Source organism: Momordica charantia (genome assembly GCF_013281855.1).
Source record: "Momordica charantia cultivar OHB3-1 chromosome 3 unlocalized genomic scaffold, Mcharantia_2.0 BLBB01000003.1, whole genome shotgun sequence".
NCBI classification, from domain to species: Eukaryota; Viridiplantae; Streptophyta; class Magnoliopsida; order Cucurbitales; family Cucurbitaceae; genus Momordica; species Momordica charantia.
In genome coordinates, this window is record NW_028275161.1 from 21047349 (window position 1) to 21064449 (window position 17101).

Genomic DNA, 17101 nt, shown 5'->3' on the forward strand with positions numbered 1-17101 from the left:
GTTGATAAAAATGTCAAAGACTTTGGTTACTTCTTCAATTTTTAAAATAAAAAAAAATTTCTTAATGATGTAAAAAATCAACGAATATAAAACATGATTCCGAGGGATTTTATCACTATATAGGCTTCATTTAAATGTGTGTGTGACAAATAAAAGAAACAAAAAACAATAATAATAATAATAATAATAATAATAATTGTCTGTTGCGTGACCACAGATTCTCGAGGGATTTTGTCACCATTGACATTTCATTTTCATAGCTATCTGTCGTTTAAACGACAAGTCTTTAAAGTTGTTAATCAGACTTCATTTTTAATGATAAATAAAACTGAACATTATGTCAATATTATTAAAAGGTGAATGGAACTCCGTTTTGTGTGCAATGCGAGAGCGACTAGACTGGGATTTTCTTTTAGGTTTTTTTTTTTTTTACTCCATTAGATTTGTAATTTGTAATTTTTTTTTTCACTGCATTTACCCACTATATCTTCGATAGAAAGTAAAGTAAAATTCTTTCCAACCTACTAATTTTAATAAATGTCAAGTTCTAAAACTAATGAAAAACCTCTTTAACACTAACCACTTTCAACAGAAGTCAAGTCTTAGAGTATCATTTTTTCCATTTAAAATTTGAATTTTAAATATTGAAGAAGAGACTTGATTGTAGTTTTTGATGATTCTTCTAATAGAAGTGTTTGATTAAGAAATTGACCAACTCTACGAATCAGAAAACACTCCAATGTCAAAGTCAGTATCTGGCCGAGCTAAATTCGATAGAGAATTTAGTGTTCGCGTACCTCAAAATGCAATAACTGGGTTCCATTTATAGGCGGAATCTCCGACAATATCCTCGACAAGGCCTCAACGACTCTTTAAGGTAACTATGAATCACAGCGTGTTGTCGTAGAGGCTGTCGGAGACTGGCGCTGAACCAAAGTGTAACTGATCTGTTCAACCGTTGAATGGGAACAAGATCTCAAGGAAGCTTGGTCGTCTCGACCGTTTACAATAGGACCAAGCTAAGGGAATGAGCCTTATCGATTAAGGCCACGTGTACCTTTTGTTCTCCACTCAAGATGTGTCATGTGTGATGTTGAAATCACGTTCAACAAGAGATATATAATACAAATAATAATTGTAAAGTTAAATTTAATGAAATGTAAAGCCAAAAAAGAAGCAGTAGTAGTAAAATTAAGAAGATTTTATTTATTATCTTAGTTTGTTTGTTTTGTCTTTTAAGAAACATAAAGAGGGTTGAAACCAAAAAGTGTAAAAGGAATGTGGAGAGAGAGAGAGATTCCTTAAACTAAATTATATAAATATAGTCTGAAACCAAATGTTATCGTAACAAAAAGTGTCAAAGGAAGGTAAAGTTTGGCAGATTTGTAGAGAGGAAATACAAAAGTCAGCGTACTGCTGAGATTGTGAGATTTGGCTTAACATATGGAAATAGGAGTTCTTGTTTAATTTTTTTTAACCCTCTTTATTCTTAAATTCATATTCTATTTAGGTTCAAATACTAATTTAATTATTATACTTTTTATTTTTTTATCTAATTTTTATTTATATCAGTCGCCCTTTCAAAATCTACATTTAGTCTCATACTAATAAGAAATAAAATAAAATTGATCGTATTTGTCCATTTATTATACTTTTTTATCTCATTTTTTACCTTTAAAATTTCAACGTGACACTACACTTGGTATATTTATTAAAATGTAGTCATAATCTTATATTTTAAGTCACGAGTTTCCAATCTATATAGAAATCGTGTTAAAATTTTACAAACAACGAGTAAAATGGTTATTGATTATATTGACCAAAATATATTTTTTGAAAAACAACACTTAAATGCTTATTAGTGAGTATCTATCTTTATCTTGACCGTAAAATAGAAAATCGATAGTCAGCTTAATTTTTTTAAAATAGAAAAGTATCTCTTTTTCAATATTTGTCCTCCATCTTTATCGATGATAACCCGTAAGAATGTAGATATTTTTTCTATTTTGAAAATATAAATAAATGAAAGTACAACCATGAAAATAATATATTTATTACCCATATAAGTCGTACAGTAGATTGGGAATTTACAAGGAATAGAAGAAAGAAAGAAAAAGTGAAATTGTGAATAGTAAAAAACGAACAAAAACGGTAAAAATGTAAAAGAAAAATGTTGTCGCTATAAATGAGTCAATGGATGAGGAGAACTGTTGTGTGTCAGTCGCCCACATGACAATTTAACAATTCAGAATTCAGAAGCAAAATATTTAAATTAAAAAAACTAAAAAAAAAAAAAGCTGCCGACAAGTGTGTGTGTCGAGGTGGTACGGTGTTAAGGAATTGGTGACAGGTGCAGAAACCAACTACGTGGCCACTGCACCAGCACCAGCATACGCCATTTCCCGCACGCTCTCCACGCACGTGTGGACCTCCCTCCTATTCCAACTCGGCTCCGACTCGGTCCTACTTTTTTCCAACAATTATTGGCAATCAATCAACCCACTGCGCCCCTCCCCCATCCCCCATTATCATTACTTCTTCCTCTTCTTTACTTTCTTCCAACCCCCACTTTTCTTTCCCTTCTAATTCTTTCTTTTTTAATTATCCCTGCCACTGCCACCTTTCCTCTTGTAACAAAACAAAGCTGCAACAATATGGAGTCCTTTTACCCAATAAGTTTCTCCTTTCTTTGGCCTAAATTATCAACCTCTATAAAAGTTTCACCTTTGTTTCTATAATTTAATCAAACAGGGTCAATCATCATGGGTGGTTCACTGGTAAATAAAATAATAAGATTAATTGAGAAGAAATGGATTCAAATCTCGACACATGTCTATCTTTAAGAGGTGTAGGGCCACAAACGATTACAAATTGTACGCTGCGATAGCAAGAAATGCGCGTTAGCATGTCGAGTGCTGTAGCCTGCTAGTGGCAGGCCACACCACCCGCCAATTATCGGGACATACACCTTCGATATCATACCTCGAGGTGCGTCCCTATTATCCCAATCGTCGTCATTCCTAGTCGACCATCTGAATCTATATAAGAAAGGACCTTCACCCTTACCAGGACAAGTGAACCTGTCATTAATACTTCAGGTTTCTTTTTCTATTTTCTACTCCGATTACTGACTTGAGCGTCAGAGGTTATTAGACGAGACTTTTCGAAGGACATGTGAATCTCTCTAAAATTCACCATCAACACTCATAAGCTGTCATTTAAGATTGGAACTTTCTTAACCACTCAAAACAAATTTAATCCCAAGTTAATAAGGAGTGGTCAAAAGTAATTTAATACAATGCCAATATATCTTTTTGTACTTTGGGACTTTGGGAGCTAAGCTAAGCTAATCTAGTCTACAATTTTTGCACTTTTCAAATTTGCAGAAGTGTGTATATATATTTATTTTTGTTCTCGAAATTTGGATATAAATAATAGAGAAGCAATAAAGTGAGAGGGAGACACGTGCCCTCCCGGGCCTCCCTCCGATTCGTCGACAGGGATAAGTAGATTATGAAAATAACATGTTGTGATGTGAAATACCAAATGTAGGCTCCTGGAATGGGAATAATTGCAGAATCTGCCATGGGCAGTGGCACGAGGGAAGCAAGTTGTGTGCATTTTCGGGGATTTTGAGGCTAAAATCGAAACCCCACTCGATCTCTCCTCGGACCACAAAATAAGATTTTGTGGGTCGACATAATAATCTATGGGGAGACCCCTTTTTCATTATTACTAATTGAAATTTCGCAATACATCCAATCACCCATTTCTATTGTTGAACAAGAGGAATTAAAACATTAACAACATGGTTCACTTGATTAAAATATCTGATCAAAAGATTTGAATTCGAATCTCCATCTTAATATATTCGAAAATAATAATAATAAATTTAAAGTTAACATTTTTCTTTAAAATCAATATTTATATATATGAAAACCCAATTGATATTTTTCTTTCTCATTCACACACACACACACATATATATATATATATTTTGTTTTCTTTGTCAAATTTTAAACATGTTTACTTGCTTGCTATCCATGCCTCATGGTGTCCCTATCTTGACGATGTTTTGTGGGTCGTTGGGATTGTGTGTTTGACAATAAAATCTCCAAAATTTTTAGAGAAAAATGGACAACTTTGAAAGTTCTTGTTCTATGGTCAGAAGTTAAAAGGACCACAAAACTAGTTGCAATCTTACAATAGTAACACATTGCATCATCGAAGGGTAGATTCAACTTCTTTTTTAATATTGTAGAAATGTCTTGAGGTCAGTATTTGTCTATAGAAAAAATAAATAAATGCTTACAGAAAAAAAAAAAACAGAAAAGTTGAACATAAATACTAACAATGATGTGCTATGGTTTATTTCAGAAGTCCTGAACTTTTTTTTGTTTGTTGAAATCGTTGAATGAATTCAATATTTTTTGTGATTGACTTCTATAGTATTACTTCTATTTATATTTTTATTTCAAAACAAGTTTGAGATGTTACAGGTAAAATCCACTTATTGTACAAAAGTCACGTGGAAGACCAATTAAGAATATCGAGAAGTAAATCATGTTTAGAGATTAGACGAGAGCAAACCTATTTTGGTGAGAGAGCTCATCTTTGAGTATACAACTTAGAAAATCTACCTCGATAATGACTAATTCACACATCCTAGATACGTTATTTTTCGACTAAAAAGTTATGTGTCAAACGACGACAAATGCAACAGGACAAAGATTGTTTCGCTCCTTAGTAAAATAGAATGCTCCCATTCAATATCAAGGTACGTTAACATCTCTATTTTCTAACTTTCCTTTTGACACGAACTTTAATTTTAGCATTAATGTGTTATTCTTTCCATGTATTTTTAGGTCGTCTTCTCCTTTTCCTTTACTTTTAGATCGCCTCAATACGTGGAGGTTTATCCTATCCATGTTCACGCATGAAGAAGTCGTCTAGTCAACAAAAAATCAACTACACGAGATTTCGATCTCGATCGATATTCACTTCCATGGGTTAGGTGTGCTCTCCTTTTGCAGCCAGGGACTATTCAAAGGGCTCGCTTGCCATAGAATGTGAAACAAAATGGGGTGCCAACTGCCAATTACTTTGTCGCAGATTAACCAAGCACTCATCCCCTTTGTACTTGTTATTTTCATACACAGCCCACAGCCTCCCCTTGTGAAAAAAGTTGAAAGCAACAGCCGCCCATCCTCATTTATCATCATCATCTTAGCTTTCTCAAGCTCCATTTATCTCTCTCTCTTGAATGCTTTAAACCAGACCAAGAATGACACCTTACTGATAGGTATATTTTAGCCTAGCTAGCATGTGATTCTGTGTGTGAGTGTAAAGTCTTAACCAACAAGTTCCTTCTCTTTAATTTTTAATGCTCTCTAGGCCTTTTCTTTTGCTCCCTTGACAATCTACTTTATTGGATTTAATGGAATCTATGTCAGTGAATGAACTGGAAAGAACAAACCAATCCACTTCTGCTGCACTAGTTTGGGAACAACCTCTGCCTCCTCTTACCATTCACTCTCTCCCTTTCCTTTTCATTTAGTTTCATTTTCTCTCCCCCATTTTCCTTCCCCTTTTCTTATATTTTCTTTTTTTATTTCCTTAAACTTCCAATCTTCTTGGAACACAAAACCAGCCCCCCCATTCACAGTCCCAGAAAAGTAAGCGTTTCCTGAGTTGCCCAAAATCTGCATTTTCTTCACCTGTAGCAAAATGTATTAACGGGCTTGGTGTATGGATCCTGTAGATTTGAGGGTTAATGATTTTGAGTAAAGTTTTTTACTTTTTGCAGGACGGAGCTTGAGAAAATGGCATCATCAACTTCGGGGTCGTCAAAGAGAGCCAGAGGAGCTAACAATGGCGGGGCTCAGCCAGTTTTTTGCCTCGTCGATGGCTGCAATTCAGATCTAAGCAGCTGTAGAGATTACCACAGGCGCCATAAGGTCTGCGAGCTCCATTCGAAGACCCCTCAGGTCACAATTGGGGGTCTTAAACAGAGGTTCTGCCAGCAGTGTAGCAGGTAACTTCAGGGTTTAATTTGGTTTTTTTTTTTGCTTTTTGTCAAGTTTTGGCCATGCTTCTCCTCTCTGCCAACAACTTTTGGGCACCAACCCATTATTTTATTCTTCAAGAAAAAGCTCCGAGGAACATTTTTTATGCTTTGTGTAAACCAATCAGTCAAAGAAAATGGGCGATTTTGATTTCTTTTTTCCTTAAACCAATCAATTGTCTGTTGCCAAGAAATGAACTGTTGGTGGTTTTATCTGAACAAATTGTCCTCTCTCTCTCTCTAAAAGTTTTCCAGAATGCTTAAGGAGGTTGGAATTAGATGCGCTTTTGAGTCTTTTCATGAGAAAGTTCTGTGTTCTACAGAGCATAAAAGTTGAGAGAACTTAACAATGGAAGTTCCAAACTTGCAGAAAATTTTCCCTAATTTAGACTCCATAGACTAGATTTTGCTATCATAAAGCTGTAGGAATAATTGAGTTCGCATTTTCTCTGCTCTGCCATGCTTTTCTTTTTTCTTTTTCCCATAGGTTTCATTCACTTGAGGAATTCGACGAAGGAAAGAGAAGTTGCCGCAAACGACTCGATGGGCACAACCGGCGCCGGAGAAAGCCTCAGACTGATCTCTTGCCTCGATCTGGCGGCCCTTTCTCCTACCATCAAGGTTAGATTTTGCCCTTCTTTAAATTTTGCATTTTAAACATTTCATACAAATTTGGAAGAAAACTTATTGAAGTAGTTGCTCGCCCCTGTTTTTGGTTTCTAGTGAAAATTCTAAATTTGCTGGATCTGTTTTTTCATCTTCTTCCAGGTTCTCACATGCTGCCATTTTCGAGCTCGCAAGTATTCCCATCGACCACCGTGGGCAGCCACGGATGGTCGTCGGCCGTCGGAGCAGATCCCGCCGCCCTTCACAGCCGGAACCAACAACTAAATTTCCTCGAAAAACAGAGCCTTTTTGTGGAACATTCCGACCACGGCAGCAGCAACTACAAGGCGGCGGCGCAACCACTAACATTCTTGCACGGTGGCCAGACAACATGCCAACCCCTCCTCCGGACCATCAATACCTTGTCAGAAAACGGCGGCGGCGGCGGCGGCGGCGGCGGCGGCGGCGGGGAAAGGAACAAGATGATCTACGACAGGTTCGCAATTGGGGTTAGTGAATCGGATTGTGCTCTCTCTCTTCTGTCATCACCACAGACACAACGGACTGATCGTCAGACGCAGCAGGCAGAGCCCAATTCAGGGCCTTTGGGTTTGAGCAGAATCGATCAGCAGCGAAGCGCCGCCGTTTCTCTGCTGCAGCCATTGAGCCACCATAACTGTTTCGAGAGTTCAGATTCTGTTCGGATTTCAAATGACAGTCATGGGGCGGTCAATTTTCCCGGAATCTTTGGAATTGGCTCCGACAATGCCGGAAACGAATCCCCTTCTACTCTCCCCTTCCACTGGGAGTAGGAAATGAAAAATAAACAAGAAACAAAATTATGTCAGCAATAATTTAATGAACACCAATTACTGTTATTCTCGTGTAATTTGCAAATCGTTTATCATTTCCGATATGAAGTGACGAACTCTCCGGTTTGTTTCTTTACTGTGGCAATATGTTTATCTTGGAAAGTGGAGTTTATATCCTAATTTCATCAATTACCCATTTTTGTGGGGTAATTTGAAATTTTAGTTTTCCACAAAAAATCAAGACTTTCTTTTTTCTTTCTTTTGGGCTACTTGTGCCATCATTTTGCCTCTGCGTTCAGTCATAATGATGTTCATATATATATTTTTTTTAAATGGTGCTCATTGTTTTCACTTGCTTTACGACAATTGACAAGATTCCGATCAAATTGGATGATGGCTGGATAGATTATTACACCACTTAAGTTGTATATATAATTTACTATATTTTGTTCTGGTCATCTCTCTTTTTTTTTTTTTTTGTCTCAATTGGATTGATACAATTTTTGTCCGTGTAATGTTAAAAGAATCAATTACAAATTTAGTCTCGAACATTGAGATAAAAAACATTGATATGTGCGTGTTGATCTTTTTAGTACGACAATGAGAATCGACCTCACGACCTATTAATTATAGATATATGTCAATTGCTGTTGAGTTATACTCGTTTTGAAAAAAATAATCGGAGTAAATAAAATGAATGGGTGAAAAACGTTATATGGTAAGGGTGGACAGGCGAAAATAGATTTTAATTTGGCTTTTTGGCTCGTTTGCCCTTGCTTCACATGAATAGCCTACTCAAACTATATTACTTGTAAGCACAATATGTCAAATAATAATTTACTAGTTCAATCTATTGAAAGGAAAAATCTTCTTAAATAGAGCTATCCAATTGACAAAGTATATTAGGGATAAGTAATAATAAAAAGGAAATACAAGATAGGATAGAAAAACTTAACACTATAATATATACTACGAGATTCGTCCCAAACTTGAGATTACGTCCAGTTTTAAAGAGAATGTTTTATTATGATGTGAAGATTACAATGTGCCTCTATCTTGCTCTACTATGCTTTCAAGGTATCACAAGAATGACCACTTATGGTACATGAAAAATATCTTCGATGAACTCATAAGAATAGACTGCATCCAAGCTCTATAAACTCCCTTCTCTTGCTCCTCCATACTTCTAAATTTCAATCTAGTTGAAACAAAATTTTATGGATTTATCGCCGTAGCGTTGTTCCACTATTCCCTAACCTTGTGGCATTGCGAACTTTGTAGCATCATTCTCACAAGCGCCTTTTTTGTTTCTTCTAACAAAATCAATGTTTCACATCCACGTTGATGATATAAATTTAACCGAATAAAATTTAAAAATTCAGCAATATAATGAAAGTTTGATTCAATGGAGAAAATGAACAGCATAATTAAAGTGAAAGGGTTAAACTTCTAATTCCACGAAAAAGAAAAGGGTTGGTGGCGAAAAGAAAAAGAAACCTCTGGAAAGTTCAAAGTCGTCCATGTTGGTAAAGATATACGAGGAGAGGTGTCAAAAAATGCAAATTTCGGGCACCAAGAGAAGGAAAAGGGAAAAAAAGAAAAAGTTGAGGCAGTGGTAAGAATTAAGGAAAAAGTTTGGGAGCAATATGCAAAATATGGAAAAAGTCCAAATGACATTCAAATCAAAGAGAATCCAAAGGATCCTCAAAGACCAAATCCTCGTTTAAGAACGAAACAGTTCCATGGCGATTAAAATCCCATGGCGGAAGCTACACGATCGAAATCATTTTTACTTTTAAAATCACTCATTTTGTCCATCATTATACCAAATTAAAAATTGATTTCAAGGATAATTTTAAAAAATAATTATACTTAAATTTATCATTCCTCCCAAACATAGGATCAAATCAAATCTGGCTCTGCGGTTTTATCATCAGATGGTCCAGATTTCGTTCCCAAATGGATGCCACCTCTCATAAATCTCCTCTTACTAACTGCGCCCTGTATGCACTGCACTCTGCAATTATGCCATGGATTTTCTTCCTCTCTATCGTCCTTTTAAAATCTGGCTATTTCGGCACAATATTAAATTTTAATATTTGTTTTTATATTCTCACCTCCTGTGTGAAAACTATTTGCGAAACTTTTTTGTTCCCAAATGTTAATTATTTAAAAGAAATCATTAGTAATATTGTGGCGTGCTCGTGAAACGGTGTCGTTTTTTGATTCTCAGCCTCGATCTTACCGCTTACGGCAAAATCTATATAAACCCGCCAAAAGAAAAATGGATCATTTTCAGGAAAAAGGAAAAGAAGAGAAGTAACCGTCCGCACGTCGTCGTTTTCATATATGTTCACTGGCAATGGAGAAGGCCATCGGAGCACGCGGAGTTACTGCCGGAGGATCTTTTCCGGTGAACGGCGACATTCTCCATAACATATTGGGAAGACTTCCGGCCCGGTGTTTCGCGTCGGCGGCGTGCGTGTGTAAAACATGGAACTGTATCTGCAACCGTATCCTGTCTCGCCCTAAATTCGCCTCCGCCGTCTCCCTGAATCCCTCGTTCGACGTTATCCTTCTTCCTCTCCTCTTTATTTCGCCAATTTTACTTAATCAGTAGTAATTCGTTAAATTCGTTACGTTTTTCGGATTCAGGTGGCGGTGAAGGAGGTTCTTCGTAAGGTTCTGTCGGAGCCAATTCGGCCGCACTTCGCTATTGCCTGTATCGGCGTGGAGTTCGATTTGGAAGCTTCTCACAATCTTGTATCTCTCCTTCTTCTTAATTTAATTAATCTCGTGTTGATTGAAATTGAAGTTCGGTCTAATTAGTTTTAAACAACACATTTACTTTTAGAACTGCAAAGTTCAAAATCGAGTAAAGTGTTATAGAAATGAAATTAAAAAGAGTAAATCTAGGACTAATTCTGTATCTGTTGCTTCCTGCTAAGATCACAGAGGCATTGGGCTCAAGAACTCCGGTGATCACAAACGAAGCGAGAGGCATCATCGGCATAGACGCATTAACCAATGAAATCAAGGAGGTTTAATTTAATTTCATCACCTTAATTCCCTTTCGACGTTGGTTCTTGTTAACAAAGAAAATTTTACAGGTGAAGTGGGAATCAGTATCTGAGGACGATTCTGATGCTCAACAATACAATTCAATCTCCAACCGAAACAGAGGCATCGTTCTGGCCCTCGGATTTCTTCCCGGATTCAAGGCCGATGCCATCTCCCTCTTACGTCCAAATAAGGTCGGTTAAGATCCTAAGAAAAGAGATTTATAAAAGAGCCAGTATCTTGATCTCTTACAAATATTTATAATAGACACAGGTTACTCAATTGCGAATTGGTTTTGAGATGTAACTCTAAAGTTAAATATTAATTGGATTCTTCATAATTCAGCATGAAAAATTAATTGCTACCCAATTTTCAGGCTTCTCAAGAAGTTATGGTCGACAAGTTTATCATGGATATAAGAGACTATACAGCCTCTGTCTCTGCTTCTGCATCTCCTTCCTGCATCATTATGTTTGGAGTAAGTTTGTGCTCCTCATTCCTCAAAATGTTCAATATCATTCTTTTCACTTCTAAAAACTTCTAAACTTTACATCAATCCACTTGTTTTTCTTTCCATCTTTTTTTATTATGTTGCAGGATCAACATGTGGACATGAAACCCATCATTGCAAAACTTGGTGAGTACTGAGTAGAGTGCCAACTTTAACTGAATCCATAATAATCTATCTCAAAACTAAAAAAAAAAATCCACAGATTCTGCCATGGCCGAAGAGACGGTGATCGTGGGTGATGCGTGTGGCTGCTTCTTGACCAGAAGTAGAAGAAAAAACAACGAAATTGATGGGAATGATTCACTCGAAGTTGATGCTGTAGCTTTGGTACTCGCAAGGGACAAGAACGAGCCTCAAGGTATAATAAAGCGATGAAAGTTTAGTAAGAATTAGGATCCAGCTCTGAGATCGTAAAGTCACGAATTAATGAATATTTCTGTTTGTTAATAGGTGTAGGAGAAACCATTTTCCACTTCACGTCATCTACAGGGACAATCCCTTTTGGGCCACAGCTGGAAGCCGTTTCCACGAATGTGAGAGGCTCCAGATTCACGTGGCTCTCTGCACTTATAGAAGGAGATGATGAGATCCTTCATGGACACAGCATTCTGAAGGCTCTTAAAGAAGAGGTGCAATTTGTGAAATTTGACTTGTCTCATTAGCTGATCAGATCAAGCTTTTTATTTTTCTTACTTACAAATGTGGACTTGGGCTTGAATTGCAGATTGAATACGACGATTTGGAAACTGATCTGTTCATTGGGGTTGTGCAATATAGAGAACAGAGCATTGGTTCACAAAACCTGGGTCCCTCCCCATCCTTGGCAATGTATAAAGTTTTAGGGTAAGCCATTAATGACTTTCAAATTGTAAAATCTCTCCGTTCTGGTTGTAATTGTATGGTAGTTTTGAACAGAGGAGACGAGGAGTATTTTGTTGTGGAGGGCGTTGGAATCAGGCCAGGCGATTCCTTCTTATTCTACCATTCAGATACGGAAACTGCTTTGTCTTCTTCTTACAATGTATTGGAAGATCTTTCAACTTTAAGGCCGGACCCAGTTGGCTTCCAAAGCCTACCCAAAACCAGAGCTGCCGCGAACTCTGTTTCTTTCGGCGAGAAGAATGAAGTTTTTGGAGGCCTCATTTTCTCCTGCCATTGTCGAGGTCGGTCATATTTCGGACGTCCCAATGTGAATACGTCGCCGTTCAGTGTGAATTTCCCCGGAGTCCCATTGGCCGGAATATTTTGCGCCGGAGAAATCGGCCGGGCCTTCCCAAGATCCATCAGAGAGGTGGAGGAGGAAGAAGATGACTCTGTTCGCCGTTGCTTGCATGTCTATAGCACAATTTATCTAGTGATGTCTCATGTTGACGGAGTAGAAAAGGAGTAGAAGATAATGATAAGGATGGAAAAGGGAGGATATTAATCGGCTCTTTGTTTCCATGGGATATAGCTTATCTTGTAGTTTTTAATAAGTTGAAACTTATGGAATTCCTGTAAAAAAAAAAGATAACATTATAAAAATCTAAGTTTGTATATAAGACTTTTTAAAAATTAGTATGCATTATTTAAAAAAATGAGTTTTATTGGTTTGGATTTATACAACAGTAAGTTAACATGAACATAATTCTCCAGATTACGTCACATTTTGAAGATTGTCTTGACGATCTTTAGTTTTACACGTCGAGAACGGAATGAAACTACACACTAAGTTCGCATTGGAGACCATGATGCTCTAGATCTAGCAGGATCTAGCTTGAAGATTGCCTTCACAAAGTAGCTAAGGAGAATACTCTTTAGCTTACTCTTTGTAATTCACAAATTTCTTTGTCTAAAAACTATAGTATGACATAATAAACTTGAGATGAAGGTTCTAAATTGTCGATCGTATATGTACAATGACAGTTCTGCAACCGCTATCTTTCTAGGTGTTATCATATACACTATGTTGGCTAATTCACGATCACGATAACAATTCCTAATTGCCATCGAAATAGTTGTCATAACTAAGTATATTACGATGATAGTTAATGATAGAAACTATCTTCATACATTTACGATAATAGATGATGACAGTTTTATAATCAGTTATTCGAATCTCCATCCTTACTTAACTCTCAAGTTACACAAACTTAATGAAAAAAAACTAAAATGAATGAATTGAAGTCAAATGTCATGTGACTTATCTTGCGAATTCTTGAACCAAAGACCTCATGATATGTGATACCATAATGCTCAAAACCCTTGCCGCTGCACCATCTTTTAGAAGATCATACCATGTAGTTTTTTTTCCCTAATTTGTGCATATCGTTGTAATCTTGTGCATTATAGCATATATATGACTCATTCACCAATTATTAAAAAAAAAAAAAACTAACAACCTAACAACTTTTAACTAATATAAGAATTTGAGAGCTGCAGATTTTACAAATTATAAGTGAAAAGATTTATGTAATAACTCATAAGCAGCCAAGTTTGAGGGAAATTTTGAACTTTATGTCAGAAAAGAAAAGGAGAAAATCAAGCAGCCAAGCCACGCCGTCGGCCGGCGCCGCCACGTTTCTTCCGGTTCCTTTAAATACTGTGTTACTAAATTAGTAAATTATATATGATTGTATTTCCATTTATGTAATTAACGTTTTTCTTGTGCAAGTAACTTCATTTAATTCCTTTTCCCTTTAATGTTTTCAAATAGTTGGAGATTACAGAAATTCAAAAGAAAATTACACAATTCTTTCTTCCCCAAAACAAAGCTTGACGATGATGATCCTGAACCCAAGAGTAGTCCTTAAATTAGTACTCCATCCACCTGAAAAGCCCTGCATGCAAATTTCCCAAATAATATTTGCTTGTTAATTCTGGCTTTTGTTGTGAAATATTTTACGAATTGAGCAGTTTTTATTTAGTACGTACATTTCTAGTGCAGAGCTGGCATTAGCATCTAAGCTGGTTCTTGAAGCTGTCACATCCACATCCTTAAGCTGATTCAACTGAGATTACAAGAACACACACCCATCGGAGAAGAAACGAAAATTCTCCATTGATAAGTCTCTAAATTTTATAAAATATTTAATAAGAGCTAAATATATGTTTTAATTTCGGATGTCTTTTCCATTAAATCTATGTTCTTTTAAGAGGCTCTTGTGTTTTAACAATTTACTTTTTTTTTTTTTGCGGTGAAAGTTTAGGTTTCTTGATGATAACACATTAGTAACTGAGCTGGCAAAACTTTGGAATGTGAATTAGGCTCTCTAATAGAAAAAATTCTAATTCCACCTCTAAATTTTTAAGAAATTTGTGGAAATTTCAACTTTTTTGTTTGAGTGGTCTAAATTCTCATTTAAATTTATGATAATTCAATAACTATCTTATCATGTAAGCTTAATTACCGATCAATTCTAACATCATTCACGAAAACAATATCATTGAAAAATGTTAAAACACAAGGGACTAAATTGAAAAAACACTAGAATATTACAGACTAAAATATATAATTAACTAGTAATAGGTCCCTAAGTTTTTCATGGTGTATTTAATAGGTCTCTAACCTCTGAAGGATCTTTTTAAGATTGAAGGTCTTATAGACACAAAATTAAAAGGTAAAAAATTCGTTAGACGTAAGATTGAAAGTTGAAACATATTAAACCTAACAAGGAAAGTTGAAAAGTTTGTAAACCCTTTTTAAAGTTTAATTTTGTGCGTTTGAATTTGGACAAATTTTCTTACTCTTTTCTGCAGGCGGCTGTGCTCCTCTTGTACGCTCTTGTACTGCATATTTAAGACGACACTCAACAGTTAATTTTAAAAATATGTGTCTTCGTTTTTGTTGTCGTCTCTGTAGAAAACGACTGTGGTGGATAAAGGAAGAATGGGGAAAGTTGAGAAGTGATAACGTTACCTTCCTTTTCAACATGTTTATGTGCTCTGAGATGATGCGTCTCTGTTCAATGAATCACATTAAAAGAGAAAAAAAAGTTATAATTTTACCCAACTGACCCACCACAAAGCTAATGCGCTAGCCCTAATCTCTTTAATTTTGTTTTTTTTTTTCTTCTTATAACTGGGACGATTCGGAGCGAGGCTTTTAGTATTAAGCTCATTGGAAACCACCGGCGGAGGGTGTAGTAAGCTTGAGGGAGAATGGGGATACCCCTTCCCTGGCTGGTTCAAGCCCTGCGAAATGCATAGTCGGGATTCCCTCTTCCCCACTTTTCATTCGAGGAAGAGTCCCGCAACGTTGGTTATGGTAGTAGGTAGGAACTTCTAATGTAAGCCACATGGCACCGATTTTAGGTTATAAATATTTAATAAAAAAAAACCTCACATAAGGCTTAAACTGGAAATGTCTAAGTCAGTATGACCAAGAGAGACCTCAAAGTCTTGCCAACTGAATTGCTCCTTAGCCCTAATCTTTTTGGTTTCCATGTTTTCAGTTTCTAAACACCCATTATCATTTAAAAAATATAAAAACTTTTGTATAAACTTGGCAGAGGTTGGTTCAAATCCCCACCTCACCCGTTGTTGAAAAAAAAAAATTCCACATAACTTTATTATAGTTCAACGGGTGTGACAACACATAAGCAATTTATAGGTTGTAAACTGGAATCAATATATGCCAATATTCAGTGAACATCTATAAAATTCCTAAGAGAAGTATCAAATTAGACACAAAATTGACAGAAATTAAGAGGGTTTTACCTTTTTAGAGCGCACACGTTCAATTCCTACACTCAGTTGTCTTTCAAGCTGTTTCAGATCCTTGACGCTCAATGGTCCTAAATCCTCTCCAGCAAAATGCCTACCCACCCAACAAATATAATACACAAATTTTCATGACGTATTCAATTAATTATTAATTTAAAAATAATGAATTAATTAATATTACCTAAGTCTGGACTCCAAGCTGCTTATTGATCTCCTCATCTCCTCCATCTCACTCTTCCAGAACTACAAACCCACAATTACAATACAAATCACAACACGTACATGAACAGAATTAATTAATTAGCTCCGTAATTAAATTAAATTAAGCACCATGACTCGTGAATGTGGGTGGTTGGATTGCGGTAGCCCCATATCACTCCGGTACCTGGCTAGGGTTCCGTCCATGCTACACCCAATCAACAAAAATTACACATTCTAAATTATTAAATTAGAAATAAAACTTTAACAAATTTAAATTAAATTTTCTTGTTAGATGGAGGATGAAATGAAGAAAAAAGGGTATAGGAATTAGGAAATGAACTCGTGGCTGGAGAACTGGTAGGCCTTGCCGGAAGGGGAAAAGACGAGAAGGGCAACTTCGGCGTCGCAGAGGACGGAGAGCTCGTAGGCTTTCTTCAAAAGCCCATTCCGACGCTTCGAGAACGTCACCTGCCGACTCGTCGGATTTTCGATTCTCTTCAGCTCCACTTTCCCTCTTCCCATTTCTCCCGATCTGCCGACGAGTCGGATTTTCGATTATTCTCTCTTCAGTCTGAGTCTGAGTCTGAGTCGAGTCTAGTCTGAGACAGGATATATAGATGATAATAATAATAATATCTTTATTCTTTATATACGCAGCTTCATGCAGTGTCAGGTAGAGTAGATAATTATTAAAAAAGAAAAAAGAGAATACCATTAGATTTGGCGGCTTAATAAAATAACAATAATAAAAACAAAAAAGAAAAAAAAGGAAAATAATTTGACACCGTCAGCCGTCAGGAAGACTGAGAAAATTCCATGATTCGGAGCGGACAAGGAAGTGATGGAATAATAGAGAGAGATGTGGGGCCAATGGATCCCCGATGCGGTATGATGCGACGCCATTTTAGCCATACTATAACCTTTTCCAATCATTCTATTTCTCCCCCTCCCCTTTCTAATTCCTATGCCCGCCCTTTACTTTATTTCTTTGAGAAATCTTAAAAATAGTTATTGATGGCAAGTTTTTCAGAGGTGTGATTATCTTTTGAAATGGAGCATCCTCGGACAAATGAGTTTATAATAATAATTTTCGACATCGAGTGCAATTCTGCGTTCAAGACTCTGACACTCGAATTAATAATC

At 36.4% G+C, this 17101-nt stretch overlaps 3 protein-coding genes across 5 annotated transcripts; 2 read left to right on the forward strand and 1 right to left on the reverse strand.

The window, feature by feature from the left end:
• Nucleotides 1–5145: 5145 nt before the first annotated feature.
• LOC111008809 (squamosa promoter-binding-like protein 13A) lies at nucleotides 5146–7614 on the forward strand. 3 transcript variants are annotated; one of them, XM_088121351.1, is made up of 4 exons: nucleotides 5146–5302; nucleotides 5807–6034; nucleotides 6552–6685; nucleotides 6833–7614. In XM_088121351.1, the coding sequence occupies exons 2-4, from the start codon at nucleotides 5823–5825 to the stop codon at nucleotides 7480–7482; spliced, it is 996 nt and encodes a 331-aa protein (XP_087977477.1). In that variant the 5' UTR covers nucleotides 5146–5302; nucleotides 5807–5822; the 3' UTR covers nucleotides 7483–7614. The 3 variants fall into 3 exon arrangements, with proteins under 3 accessions (XP_087977477.1, XP_022137312.2, XP_087977476.1); XM_022281620.2 differs by lacking the exon at nucleotides 5146–5302 and adding an exon at nucleotides 5332–5729; XM_088121350.1 differs by lacking the exon at nucleotides 5146–5302 and adding an exon at nucleotides 5333–5675.
• A 2179-nt stretch (nucleotides 7615–9793) lies between these two features.
• Nucleotides 9794–12639, forward strand: LOC111008671 (F-box/LRR protein). Its single transcript, XM_022281425.2, has 10 exons — nucleotides 9794–10051; nucleotides 10138–10245; nucleotides 10431–10523; nucleotides 10593–10736; nucleotides 10919–11020; nucleotides 11140–11179; nucleotides 11256–11411; nucleotides 11504–11682; nucleotides 11778–11896; nucleotides 11969–12639. Exons 1-10 carry the CDS (start codon nucleotides 9845–9847, stop codon nucleotides 12441–12443), a joined length of 1623 nt encoding a protein of 540 aa, XP_022137117.1. The 5' UTR covers nucleotides 9794–9844; the 3' UTR covers nucleotides 12444–12639.
• A 1071-nt stretch (nucleotides 12640–13710) lies between these two features.
• LOC111008884 (MADS-box transcription factor 6) lies at nucleotides 13711–16582 on the reverse strand. Its single transcript, XM_022281748.2, has 8 exons — nucleotides 16299–16582; nucleotides 16088–16163; nucleotides 15939–16000; nucleotides 15752–15851; nucleotides 14952–14993; nucleotides 14780–14821; nucleotides 13967–14043; nucleotides 13711–13872 (listed from the first exon to the last, which is right to left on the reverse strand). Exons 1-8 carry the CDS (start codon nucleotides 16478–16480, stop codon nucleotides 13842–13844), a joined length of 612 nt encoding a protein of 203 aa, XP_022137440.1. The 5' UTR covers nucleotides 16481–16582; the 3' UTR covers nucleotides 13711–13841.
• Between the last annotated feature and the right edge of the window lie 519 nt (nucleotides 16583–17101).